General features: G+C 36.2%; 1 protein-coding gene across 9 annotated transcripts in view; it reads left to right on the top strand.

Moving 5' to 3' along the window:
• The window catches only part of LOC145987713 (uncharacterized), a 66,887-nt gene that overhangs the window by 29,619 nt on the left and 23,988 nt on the right, over positions 1 to 13,280 (top strand). For 8 of the 9 annotated variants that reach the window (XM_083122290.1, XM_083122289.1, XM_083122293.1 and 5 more), the window contains 3 exons: positions 2,534 to 2,684; positions 5,932 to 6,086; positions 9,440 to 9,580. In XM_083122290.1, coding sequence (XP_082978416.1) covers positions 2,534 to 2,684; positions 5,932 to 6,086; positions 9,440 to 9,580 — 447 coding nt within the window. The remainder of the gene's footprint in view (positions 1 to 2,533; positions 2,685 to 5,931; positions 6,087 to 9,439; positions 9,581 to 13,280) is intronic. The other variant, XM_083122292.1, reaches the window with a different exon arrangement.

Raw genomic sequence — 13,280 nt, 5'->3', positions numbered from 1 at the left:
TAAATTGTTATTGTAAATTCACAGAATCGCGAGAAATGAGTGGAAGGGGTGCGAACAAGGTTTACCCTTTTTTATCAACCAATTCCCTGCAAAAAACCATGTTGAACATTAGGACATTTTTCTCGATCTTATGTTTACTGAAACTATGTTTCCTGCTTCATACGTTTTCCAAACCCTGCCGATGAGGTCCGTATGCCAGGCGACCTCTCCCTTGCTTTTGCAGCAGTCTCATTCATTCATTCATTATGCGACCTTGTACTCATGCCTTACGATCGAGGAATAAACTCACAATTGCCAAAATGGTAGTCACTAAATGCTGCTTTCTCTAAAGTTTTAACACATTCTAAAAGTGAAAAACTCAAATATGCTGACTAAGGCAGTAATTTATTTTATTTTAAAACATAAACTAAACGTAACGTTTTGTACGTGGTGCAGAGTCAAAAGAAGACCTTGCTAGAAGGTTGAAACGTTATGTTTAGTTTATGTTTTATAATAAAATAAATTACTGCCTTGGTCAGCATATTTGAGTTTTTCATATCATGGAAACAAGGCTTAATAGTGTTATAATTCTAAAAGTGTGATTGAGGTGTCTTTGTTCTCCCTCCACAAAAACATGTGTGGACAACTGAGAACATGACTCAATCACTATTCAAACTTCTTTACAGATGAATTTACGTAATTCTTCCTAGTATACGCGAGACTTTGGAAAACTTTTCTTTCTTGTTTGCTGGGGAAAAAGTAAGGAGAATTTGCCAACCCCAGTTATCCGATATTGGTTTAGGAACGAGTAAAGGAAAGTCGCAAATCTCCTTTTACAAGAGATAATTAATCTGCAGCTGCTGTACAGGGCTGTGCAATAATTTCATGAAGCAGCCTTCTTTTTAATGCAGCTATCTGCATAGGAAACATTGCTCGCATGTCCTGCAACTTGGTTCGGGAATAAGCATGCTGCTGAACCCCCCCCAATTGAATGCTGTAGTCCAGCTTTCCTTGTCTTCAACAAGTGCTTTATCTTTAAAACACGCAGGACCTTCTATTCCGCCCCCTGTACGTTGTTGCCAGTCTGGAGGGAGGCTGCTACCAACACCAGTGTTAGCTCTTCCAAACCGGTCCCTTGCTGATATCACTTTTGACTGCAATGACTCATTAAGCATCTTTTCATTCTTGTGCTGCCTTCTGATAGACGAAACCGTAACTCTTTATCTTGCGGATAACACAAGATTAATCCTATAGTGAGCGTCAAATCTCCTGCATATGGCCTTGAATGGCTGAACAGCACCAGCAAATCACAGTTGTGCGGCGTTGCCGTGCTCTCCTTGACTAGGCATTTTGCTCAACCACGCTGTCTCTTTTCGGTGTGAGATTTCGACATGGCACTGCTGCAGTGCGCTGCTATTGGCTTTCGCCATATGCAGGAGATTTGACGCGCACTCTAGAACACTAGAGCCAGTGGCTTGGCCAGGATTTTCAAGGGGAGGCTTACCGATACATTTTATTTTGCCTCCCCGATGGCATTGTGGTTACCTCATCGCCTTGTAACCAAGGGGTTCCGGTGGAGGCACATAGTGGTTCGGATCCCACTTTAAACTGTAGGCCCAGTCCCAATTAGCCTTGTGGGCTTAAAATGTACTTAAAACCTTTACCGGACGGATCTTCGCATACCTATATTCCCGTTGAAGCTGGCACCTTTTTAAGCGTGTGCTTTTCAAACTTGCCATAAGTACAAAAACATCGTAACTCAAGAACTAATTGTCGTAGAGAGAAGTAAATTGGTTTTGTTTTCTTAAAAACGGGGTTTTAGCGGAGGTAAAATTTCTACATTGTACCTCCCAATAATTAGGGTTAACCACGTTTGGAGGGAAGCGCGACAAAAGACTTCTCTATGAGGATATGTAATGCTCGTGCCGCAGCTTTGGGGGAGGAAAAAAACAGAAATTAAACTTGTTGAACGTATAACTGGAAAAATCGTATTACTGAAATATAATAGCATGCAGCCGTAGGGGAATTGGCAGGGACTGCCAGAAAAACGTACTATTGCGAAATGTATAATTGCGGTTTCACTGTACTTTGTTAATTATATAAATGTGTTATTAGAGGTGAGATATTAATTTTTTGTAATATGTATAGTTTTTACATCGAGTTTAGTACTTATCACCATTTTAACTGAAATGCCACATTTCATCCCGAAATATGTCCAATTTTTGTACCGAAATCTTCATCTTTCATTCACCAAAAATACTTGGCGTTAATGATGGCCAATGATCATGTAGGCAGAGAGAGAATTGCTGCAAGCGACAGACTAGCTGCATTATCAGAATTCCTGATGGCAATGCCTTACCTAGAAACATCTTCAATACAAATAACTTGTGTTGGCTGTCATGCTCATCTGACTCCACTGTGTTTTGCAGATATGGGTTCATCAGCTGTCTTGTCATATATGGCAAGCTGTATTGATACTAAATACTTGAGATAGAATTATAATACATATTATGCATCAGTACACTGTAATTTAACATGTTTCTATTTCTTTCAGTGTCCACATTGTACATATGCCAGTCCTGATACGTTCAAACTAAAGCGCCACCTTCGGATCCACACAGGCGAGAAGCCTTACGAGTGTGACATCTGCCATGCACGCTTTACCCAGTCCAACAGCTTAAAGGCCCATAAGCTGATCCACACAGGTAGTTATCTAAGCTCACACTGCATGTAATGGCGCTTGCTGTGCTCTTTTATTTCAGTGGAGCTGGTTAAGATAAAATTGGGAATAGTTGATCTCAATGTTCTTGATTCTAATCCTTTACATGTCATCATTGTTTTTGTAGATGAAACAAATCCCGTTTGTAAGATTTTGTTTTGTATCTGTCAATTAAAAAATTTACAGATAGTCCGATTAATTGGCACTGTGTTGGTTCATCAGTAATTTTACCATCTGCTATTTCTAAAAATAGCATTCGTGTTTTGCAAAATTATACCATTTTGTTGTTAATTTTACGAAAATGAAAGAATATTTCCAGTCTACAAAGCCAGATAGCAGCATAAATGTGCTAACCATGCATCAACCAACAAAAAGACACCTCGTAGGACATGCTGATTCTTTTTCAAAGCAGCCGACTCGATGGTCGAGCATGTTAAGTGATCGACTTCCGATCTCCCTGCTGAGATCCAGGTTTGAGTACCAACCTAGGCATGGCTGTTTTTGTGTAAGTGCCCCTTCATCAACTTCATCCCTCATCGTCATTGTTGGGATTAGCCAAAAATGGGAGAAATACGATGCTAAATAACAAAGTGCAAATACAAATTTATTGTAGTCACTTGTTATAGTGGAACAACGAGGAAAAAGGCCTGCACAGTCCCGCGACTACTGTGCACCATACTCTCACGTGGAGGGGAGGGCAGAGTGGAGGATGCTTCCTTATAGCATGAGTTGAATGGAAGAAAGGGGAAGTGCATGGAGACTCTTTGCCGAAGGTTCCTTTGTTTGTGGTCGCTCTATAACAGACATTAATTCAATAACCATCCAGGTTCTTAATGGATATTAATACTTCATTAGTATTGCTCCATCCCTTTAAAAGATGGCCACGCTGGCTCAGTCGGTAACGCATCTGACTACCATGTTAAAGGTCCCGGGAACTTTTCTAACGTTGGAAGTGGCCCCGCCGCCCACCCAGCATCGAATAGCATGGGTACCTGGGGGAAACCCTGGGTGGTAAGGGCAGAGGGGGCATGATGCTGATCACATCACCCCCACTCACGACCAGATCATGAAAGTGTGGGGCATTACCCCCACACCCCCTATACGCCTTCATGGCGTGGTGCTAAGCACAGGGAAGCACTTTACCTTTTATCTTTTTATCCATCCCTTTAAAATTATAAATGCATAAATTGATTTTCCTGTTGCAAAACTTACCAGATCTCTCCAAATTACATGCATTTATTAAATTATTATTTTCCAACTTTCCACTTGTTGCATTTATATAGATTCACATAATCAAAATTCCAGTAGGTCTTCTTGGTATTAAAAGTGTCAAGGATTTTGAATCTGCTTTTCCCAAATGGATATACATATTAGCAGTGGCTTCTTTTATTCGAAATTTAAAGAATTTATTTTTTTGTAAGCATGCTATAGATATCCATTGATGTTTCAAAACATTTTTCACACAAGAGCAACTAAAAGTAAGAAGCATGTATACAGTGGAACATTGATCATACATTTTTCAAAGACCTGTCTTTAAGAAAAATTACAATCTGTCCTGGAAAATTTTATACGTTTCCTTTCCGATACCAGTTTGAATGTATAATGTAGAAAAATATAAAACATGGATTTGACTGTATTCAGTATTAGTTAATTATACTTTAATGTTGTCGACAAGTCCCTTTTTTTATTCATTTTTAATCAATGTTGTTCAATATTTTGAAGTTGAGATATAAGTCAGAACACTTCGTGCATGTGTTGTGTTGCATAATAAATCACCTTGAACCTAATAAATCTAATAATCACTAACAGTTTAAATGCATGTAGCATATTTTAATAATTGCATAATCAACTTATGATATCAGTTTAACATAATACTCTGCCAAGATTTAAGAAAGAAAAGTACTACTGTCACTTAACCAATGCCTGATGTACTCTTTTAATTTTTATTTTATTCATATAATTTTATTTTTATAATTTGATCTGGATTAACAGCTAGAAATAGTCTAAAGATATAGAGTTTCTTTGGAACTAACAGTTGCACACAAGTTCCATCAAAACATTTAACGATACCTGTTTTAATATACTGATGATATCATCACACAAACGTATGCCTATTTGGTGATCACAGTCCTGCTTTATCTCATTGTGGCATCCCTTCCCATAGTCAAATGGTTAGCGCTCTCACCTTTGGTGCAAATTCCTGGGCAGGCTCTGTGGAGTTAATTTTAGTCCCATCACTACATTCTTCACAAAATCATTTAAACTACATCTGTGTTTTTAGGAACAAAGGTGCACATGGATTTGAATTCTGTCAGAAATACTTGCAAGTATTATAATGGAAAAAGCACAATGATGAGTAATGGATAGCTGCAATTGTAGGTGGCTCTCATAAGTCCATTATTAAACCATATTACAAATATCATTAATATGTGTTCTCAGCTCCCATGTATTTATGGAGAATTAAATTAATTGCTCTCATTGTATCTAAAGATATACATTTGGCAGTTATGCTAAGAGGTAATCCATGTAATTTTTTGATCATCATAGCTTTCAACCTTTTAAGTTTTCACTAACCATAGCAATCTTATGGCATTTTTTTTTTTTTTTGATGGAACCTTATATTCTTCAACCCCCTTTTTTAAATTTTTATTATTATCCATGTCCTTTGTGTAATTCTGTTGAGGTAACATGTTCATAGAGTAGTTTAAATGTAATTCTTCCATAAGGGTCCATACAAAATTCTAGCTTCTGACACCAGGCCACAGATATCTCGTTCTTAAAGTACTCTTTAATTTCCTATTCTGTTTGGTCTTAACGTTTTTTTTTTAATGAAAGTGCAGATAGATTTCATTTCTAAAGATGTTCTTTGCATAAAACTTGATAAATCACTAATATTTTTAGTTACTGTTATTAACAAAACTAATATAATCAGGCATTTTTAATGAAAATAAGCCAGTATTATAGCTTTGCATGTAAATTAACCATTTGAACATTAATAAGAACAACCAACTATTACATCACCATGTTTTGACTTATATCACCCTTTTTTTTAATTGTTATTATTCGTGTTGCTAAGAGTTTATGAGATATATGTTGCGTGCATGTTTCTCATTGTTTTGCATCAGCTCCACATTGCAAGTTCCGCTTACTGTGCAATCTCATCTATAAAGGGGACTTGTATGATGTGCCAGAATTGATACCTTGTTGCTTTTGATCTTCTTTCCCGTATAATGCAGGGAACAAGCCTGTCTTTCAGTGTGAACTATGCCCTACGACATGTGGAAGGAAAACAGATCTCAGAATACATGTTCAAAAGCTTCATACATCGGACAAACCTCTTAAGTGCAAGAGGTGCGGAAAGAGTTTCCCTGATAGATATACGTACAAGGTATGTATTGTGGAGGAAGATGTGAGTAGAACTAACTTATGCATGTGATTTTTGTGTAGATTATTCTGGTTGTTATTCCAAGAGAAAAGAAATTAACTTTAGCTTATTTACTGCAGACACATCTGTATTTGAAATTAATATTTGTTGTTCCCTGTCTACTACAGTGGAACCTCAATTTTATGTTTTTATTTTAGGGGACGAAGTTAAATGTTGGAAACTGTAAAACCTGAGAAATTTTTACGTATTTGGACCATAAAGATTGAATATACATATAATGCATGAAGTTGTAAAATCCGCAAATACAACATTGGGCTTCTAGTGTATTTGTTGCATTCAACTGTGTAATGCAATCACAGTATTCCACGTTATTAAGTATTGGAGGAGAGTTTGCTATTTGAGTTGTCATAATTGGTAGAATACTATCTAAAATATAAGCTCTGGGCAAGGTGAGTTAACGATATTGTTAGTAGCTGTAGTTAGTTTAGTTTTGTCAATTCAGTGAAACCTCAAATTTACGTTTTTCAGGGGATCAATCTGGAATGGCTTAAAGTGCAGGAAAATGTAAAATCAAGGAAAATTTTATAACATTTTGCTATCTTGGGACCGTCCAGAGTGTAGGCATAATGCAGGAAAATGTCAAATCCGGGAACTTAAATTGGGGTTCCAGTGTAATATAAACCACTTTCAGATTTGGTTGCATGTCGGATTGGAGCTATATGCATAAGTAGCCCCTTGTCATGTTCCAGTCATAGTTTCCACTAACCTGGAAAAGCCAGGGAAATTAAGCTAAAACTAAAAAGGTCGTGAAAAAATCATGTATTTTTTAAAATTCATCCAAAAAATGGATGAATGCATTTTTTTATACTTGCCCGGATCTGAAAATCTCGATAAATACCACCTTTCTAATGTATCATTAGAGGCACATATTTTTGGTAAATAAAAAAGCAAAATTTCGGTACAAAAACAGAGTCAATTTCGGGTTCAAAAGCGGTAAATAAAATGAAATATCGGTGTTATAGCGGTGAAAAATTGGATGAAAAGTGGTATATAAAAAGACATTTTGGTTTTAAAATTGTGAATATAATCCTAAATTTGATTTAAAAACTACACTTATTCCACAGAATTAACATTTCACTTCTAATAGCACATTTATGTAGTTATAAGAGTATTAAGTTTATTTCTGTGTAAAGGAGTCCATTTTTGCTTCTCCAATATTAACAGCGGAATTAATCAATTTTCCAGGAATTGCATAACTCACAGGATACTTCAGACTTCAGAAAGTGTCGCGTCGGTATATAAATGGTAAATTTCGTGTTTAAGAGTTAATTTCGCTTTTTGCAGTTCATTTCGCATTATTTCGTGACAAAACATGGTCACAAAATGCATCTCACACCTTTCAAAAACATGAAAAATTAAGACTACAATGTGTTTTTTCAAATTTCGTTTTTTCGTCAAAAACGAAATATGCATGCCCCTATGTATCATCTTTGTGATGGGAAATATTAAATATAAAAAAATTGCTGTATTTTTATTTATGTGTTCATTTATTTTGAACCATGTTGAATGAACTTGATTCTCTTAAATAACAAGTGCATTTTAACACTTGGTCTGGAAATTTATTTTTTAATTGCCTGCAAAACCTTAAAAAGTCCAGGAGTTTCTATTGTATGGGAACCCTGCCAGTGAAGTTAACTTTCCACATTTTCTAATTCTCAACATTAGCACTTTAATTCTTCAATTAAAGCCTGTAGATTCATGAAGCCCATTAGACACAAATATGCCTGTAACTTAAAAGTTGCATATCAGTACAGAAAATGTTTTTATAAACTTAGAATCACTTTCATCCCAAATCATTCCAAGAACTCTTAATCTTCAATCTAGATCATCCTTATGTAGGATTCGTAGCGATGTCAGACTGTAAGGTTTCATATGTAACATATGCATCGTTCTCCTTAAACTCACGTCAGATATCTAGTTTCCGAGATTTCTTTGGTGACTGAACCAATGCCTTTGCCGCAATGATCTGCATGTTGTTTTTCAGTAGTTAACTGATTTTGGACAGCCATGGTGTGGTCAATTGGCTACTGAACCTGTCAAGTGGACTGTTCATTCAATTTATAGATCTCTTCCTGGTGGTTGAGTGGCTGGGAATTATTGAACACAAGCATATTTTACATTTGCAGTGTCTCGACCAAGTTGCCACCACTTCAAAGCAAACATCCTGTTCAGTTGAAATATTTCTATTCATTTTGTGTACCCTGGAACAAAGAAAACGTACAATTCAGTCCAAGCAAATGGCTTGCTTCTCCCACTACTCTATGCTACACCCTAAAACTTACTACCGTCTGCAAGAATGTCGATGATAATAATATTACAGCAGTTAACTGACTTATGCCACTTTCTGTATTTGTAATCCCTAATTTGATTCAACTATTTGCAAGTCAAAGGAAATATCCCAAACTATGGTGTTTCTTGCATTTGGATCCATTTCAACTGAAAATTATTGTGTAACAAACAGGGTTAAGGTAAGTCAGGGAAATTGTTTTGGCCAAGTGAGTGAGAATACTCTGTTAGCCATATAATTTATTCTCCTAAGGTAAGTGCATTAATAAAGTTGGAAATATTTTATTTTTTATGTGGTAGATATGCTTTATTAAGTATTATCATGTGCAATCTTATTTTTCTTTACACATGTTTCGTACTCAGTAATACAGCATACTTTCTTATACAGGGTGCAGCAGAAATATTGAGATGATTTAAATTTGCAAAATGTACATTATGCTTCAGAATAACAATGAAAAACTTACATGACTGGAAAGTAAATACAAAAGCATTCCATGTGATGCTTATCTCTTGAAAATGTCACTCAGGTGGGCACCATTCTCCTCAAACAAGCTTCTGCACAGAAAAGCTTCCCGACCCTCCCCACAGCTTCTGGAGTTTGCATGGTTCATGGACATCCTAGGCTCTTCTTGCTTGTGGCTGATGCAGTCGTTCTGAAGTTTTTACTCAATTCAGAATTCCTGTCGTGTCTGCACTTTCTCACTTCTCCCAATGTTGAAGTGGTGCCTGAATCTACAAAGTTGTACAGATTGTACATTGAGTTGTAGTGGCAGAAACAAGTAATATTCCACTGTGAATGCACGATGTTCACTCGAACAACACTCCATCGCTACTGAAGGCTATGCACTGCTGCACACGACAACATGAAATTGCGCACGATCTGTCGGGAGATTCTGGCAGTGCAATTTTTAAATTGTCTCAATATTTCTGCCACATCCTGTATTAGCACCTCATTCCCACTGTACTTTTCATAGTAACTGATTGTGGTGTCTTCATGCCTTTACTTCCAGGTTCATAATAAAACACACGAAGGAGAGAAATGCTTCAAGTGTGATCTCTGTCCATATGCGTCAATATCTCAGAGGCATCTGGAGTCTCACATGCTGATCCACACTGACCAGAAACCCTACCAATGTGATCAGTGTGACCAAGTAAGGAATCTGTAACTCAGTGTCATTTTCTTTCAGCTATTTTTATTTTTTTATCTGTTTTTGCATGTGCCAAAAAAGTATATTCATACATGAGTCTGGTGAGGGCAATAACATAAAGTCCACTTTTTAGGCAGTTAGTTGAGATTGAATCTACAAGTTAATGTGATATCATAGTTGCTGGTGATCAGGTCCTGTACTCCTTGATTGCATGACAATTATGGTAGTTCTTGCCTTAAAAATTGTCTAAAAGAAAAATACTTCAGAAACATCACACACTAAGACAACATTTCACATGACATTCATGCATCCTCAGGTTAAAACAGGGACTAATAGAGATAGGTGGAAAGACAGGAGGTACCGTAGCTGTGATGTGTTTGTGCAGTGTTGGTTTTTATTTTAGTGGCTTTTAAACCATTTTTAAATAAGAAATATTCTTTCTGCATGTTGTGTGAGAATTTTACGTCAAGGGTGATAGTCACTGTGCTATCAGCAAAACAACCGTACTTCGAATATATTGCGAGAGCTGCAGTGATCCAGTAGGCAGGGCATTGAACTGCCACAAGGGAGTCCCAGGTTTGATTCCCAGAAAGCATGATGTCTGGTGAGAAATTTTCATGACATTTTCTCTGCATAGAGTGGCTCTAGGCTCAGTTGCAGTGTGTTGCTCATCACAGCACCTCCAGTGTGGCAGAGAGTGAGAATGTGTGGGGGGTCTACCTCCACGCCCTCCATGTTCCTTCATGGCATTGTTCACAATACCTTACCTTTACTAATATTATTTACTTTGTGTATAAAAGTTCATTGGATAAATTATCATTGTTAAACAATGTGTAGCACCAAGACAAATTCAATTATGAAAACATGAAAAATCAAGTAGGGCTCATACGATACCGATGCGGATGTATCGGCATCAGCCAATATACTGTAAGTGGTAAATGTATCGGAAAGTATCAGTTCAAATCTAATCACCAATAGCACCAGTCCTTTTCCATAATCTGGGAATCTTGCAGGGTTTGCAAAAATGCATTACAATATTTTTGCGGAGTCTTAATTATCCTGGAAATTATACAAAATGTATAAATTTCTTTATTTTGGCATCAGCATTGTTGGGAGAAATAGATTTTGTGATTAATAATTATCTTATGTAAAATCATTAATATTTTAAAGCAAAATTTATATAGTATGTGGTATAGTTCCAGCGAGAAACTATTTTTTTAAAAAAATTAACGTATCTTGAATTACTTTAAATTGTTTCAATTTCCAGATAAATAAGAGTATCGGCATTAAGTGGTCAAGCCCAAGTGGTATCAGTTCATTCCTAATTAAAGATGTCAGACATAAAAATCAATAATTTATTGTGACAATAGCTCTTCCCAATGTACCTGGAAAAAGTTACAATTGTACTTGTATACTGTAATGTCACAAATTTCGTTTTCACCCTGCACAGTTTTAAACTTACATACGTAGAATGATGGACAAGCTTGTAAGACAGTTTTGAAAACAATGGGACCTTGATTGTACATTTTTCAAGGACCTGTGGCTAAAGAATACAGGAAATATAATGTGCAGCGAAATTTTATAACCTATTACTTTGTTTAAATTAAGAATGCTGAATGTGAAATCAGGGTCCTCCTTGAATTATGTATGTTATAAAAAAAAAATTGTTGCCAAACATTTTTATTTTGCATGCGCGTCAAAGAAACATAGAAATTCAGTTTTTAAGATTATTTAATATTGTGCTGTGTAATTTTTTTTTATTATTAATACCTATATTTTTCTGATTTTAATGATTTTTTTTTCTCAGTGATAGAAGCAACACCATATTCTGCTTATGAAATGCCTTCGTTTATTATTGTTGCTTGTTTCATCATTGATGATCCTTCCATTCTTTTTTACAGCATGGACCAGCATTAGTGGAAGTCGACACTATTTTTTGTACACAAGTGAATAATTAATATTCATAAGAGTGATCAAATTTAAGTCATACAAATGAGCAGATTGGATGATATTTACTTTCTATTTTGTCATTTTTGATGAAATATTATGATAAGAACTGTTAGTAGGAAAATATTCGGATCCAAAAAGGGCAAGGTTTTCTGAACCCACGATCTTCTGAATTGTAGTGCAGTCACGCAGGCCTTTCCATTTAGTAACAGGTCATCACTTGTAGAAGTACTAGTGCATAGTTCCCAGTATTTTCTGGTTACAGTATGCTTCACTGTGCTCTCTTACCATTCTGCATGCAAAAAAATATACAGACTTTTGCACTTGTAAGCAAGCTAATCATAAATTCAAATTGAAAGGCCAAATCATGATTGAATACAAGAGTGTTCCCTCTTCAATTCTTTAAATCAGCTGACTTGGAAAAAAAACTGTGTTCAATTAGAAACTGTTGTCTTTTTTTTTCCAATTAGTTTTGCAGATATCTTTTTCCTGTAGCTGCAAACCTCTGTGATATTCATTTTCGTAATTGTTTGACAAATATATAAGGCCAGCCACACACTGGATCTGACACAACGCAACGAGTCAGTTTTTTTGCAAACTGACTCTGGGAAGGTTTAACATGAGTCTCTTATGGGCAGCCACACACTGGACGAAACATTTGACTTGTCGCCTCAAGTCACGTTGCGACAGTTTGTGAATGTCTGGGGAATTTGGTATCGCAAGGAGCAGCTTGATTTTGCCACAGGAGATCACCGAACAGAAAATCTGGATGGCCAGATTAATGTTACTTAGAAAATGAGCTAAATAGCTCATGCATTGTTATTTGACCTATTAATTAAGGTTTTATTAAAGGCAAAGTAAGATGCTTTTGTATCTTTATGAAGATATTAAGTCATATTTTGAGATATTAAAAACTGACTCCATACACAACATATAAAATTATACATTAATTCTGCATGTACATGACAGACTTGCATACATGGACGAAATCTGCCATCAGATTTTAGCTAACTAACAAAACTCATCGTGTCACTTTGTGACTCATTGTGTTGCATTGTGTCATGTCACTTTGTGACTCTTTGCGTCGGGAAGAAGATGGTAGGTATAGTACATAGTATAGGCTGTCTCTGCCTTTTTTTCCAGCAGACTACAATCTTCAGCACAAGTAGGTTTTGTTACTAAAGTGAATAAAATACATATGGTATGCTCTTTTGTGATATGATAACATGTTTCCCTATTGAAATGCCAGTGAATATTCATGCGAGTCTTCCATAACAGGATGCATCATTATTTCACAGTGACTGGTGTAGTAATGTAGCCAGTAACAAAAAGCTTCGAAGTTTTGTAGGTTTAGCAGTTTCTTATCCCTAGGGGTAGGTTGTGTAATGAATACCTCGGAAAAGATACAAGAAATGTAACATGCAGTAAAATTCTGGTCCCAGTATGGAAGAGATTGGTGTGGATCATCAGTGATGAATTTTTGCAAGTGATACTATTTTTGGTGTTAAATTAAAGCTTCTACACGCACTTTTGCAGTTTTGACTTCGCTACAATCGAGTTTATCATACCATGATCTGGTTTCCCAGTTAGTGTTCTCCTGTTTTATGATAAAAAATCAGTGAAATTACAATACAGCTAAAAACCCACATTTATAGAGCATTCATAGTTAGTATGGTTGATGGGGAATGTATGTATTCCTACACATGGGGAGGGGGGGGGGGTTCCCAACGAATGAAGTTTGTGAATAAAATGCCTA

The sequence above is a fragment of the Lepisma saccharinum genome, chromosome 5 (genome assembly GCF_977018435.1).
Source record: "Lepisma saccharinum chromosome 5, izLepSacc3.1, whole genome shotgun sequence".
Taxonomy (NCBI): domain Eukaryota; kingdom Metazoa; phylum Arthropoda; class Insecta; order Zygentoma; family Lepismatidae; genus Lepisma; species Lepisma saccharinum.
This window is presented reverse-complemented; position numbering and strand designations above follow the sequence as displayed.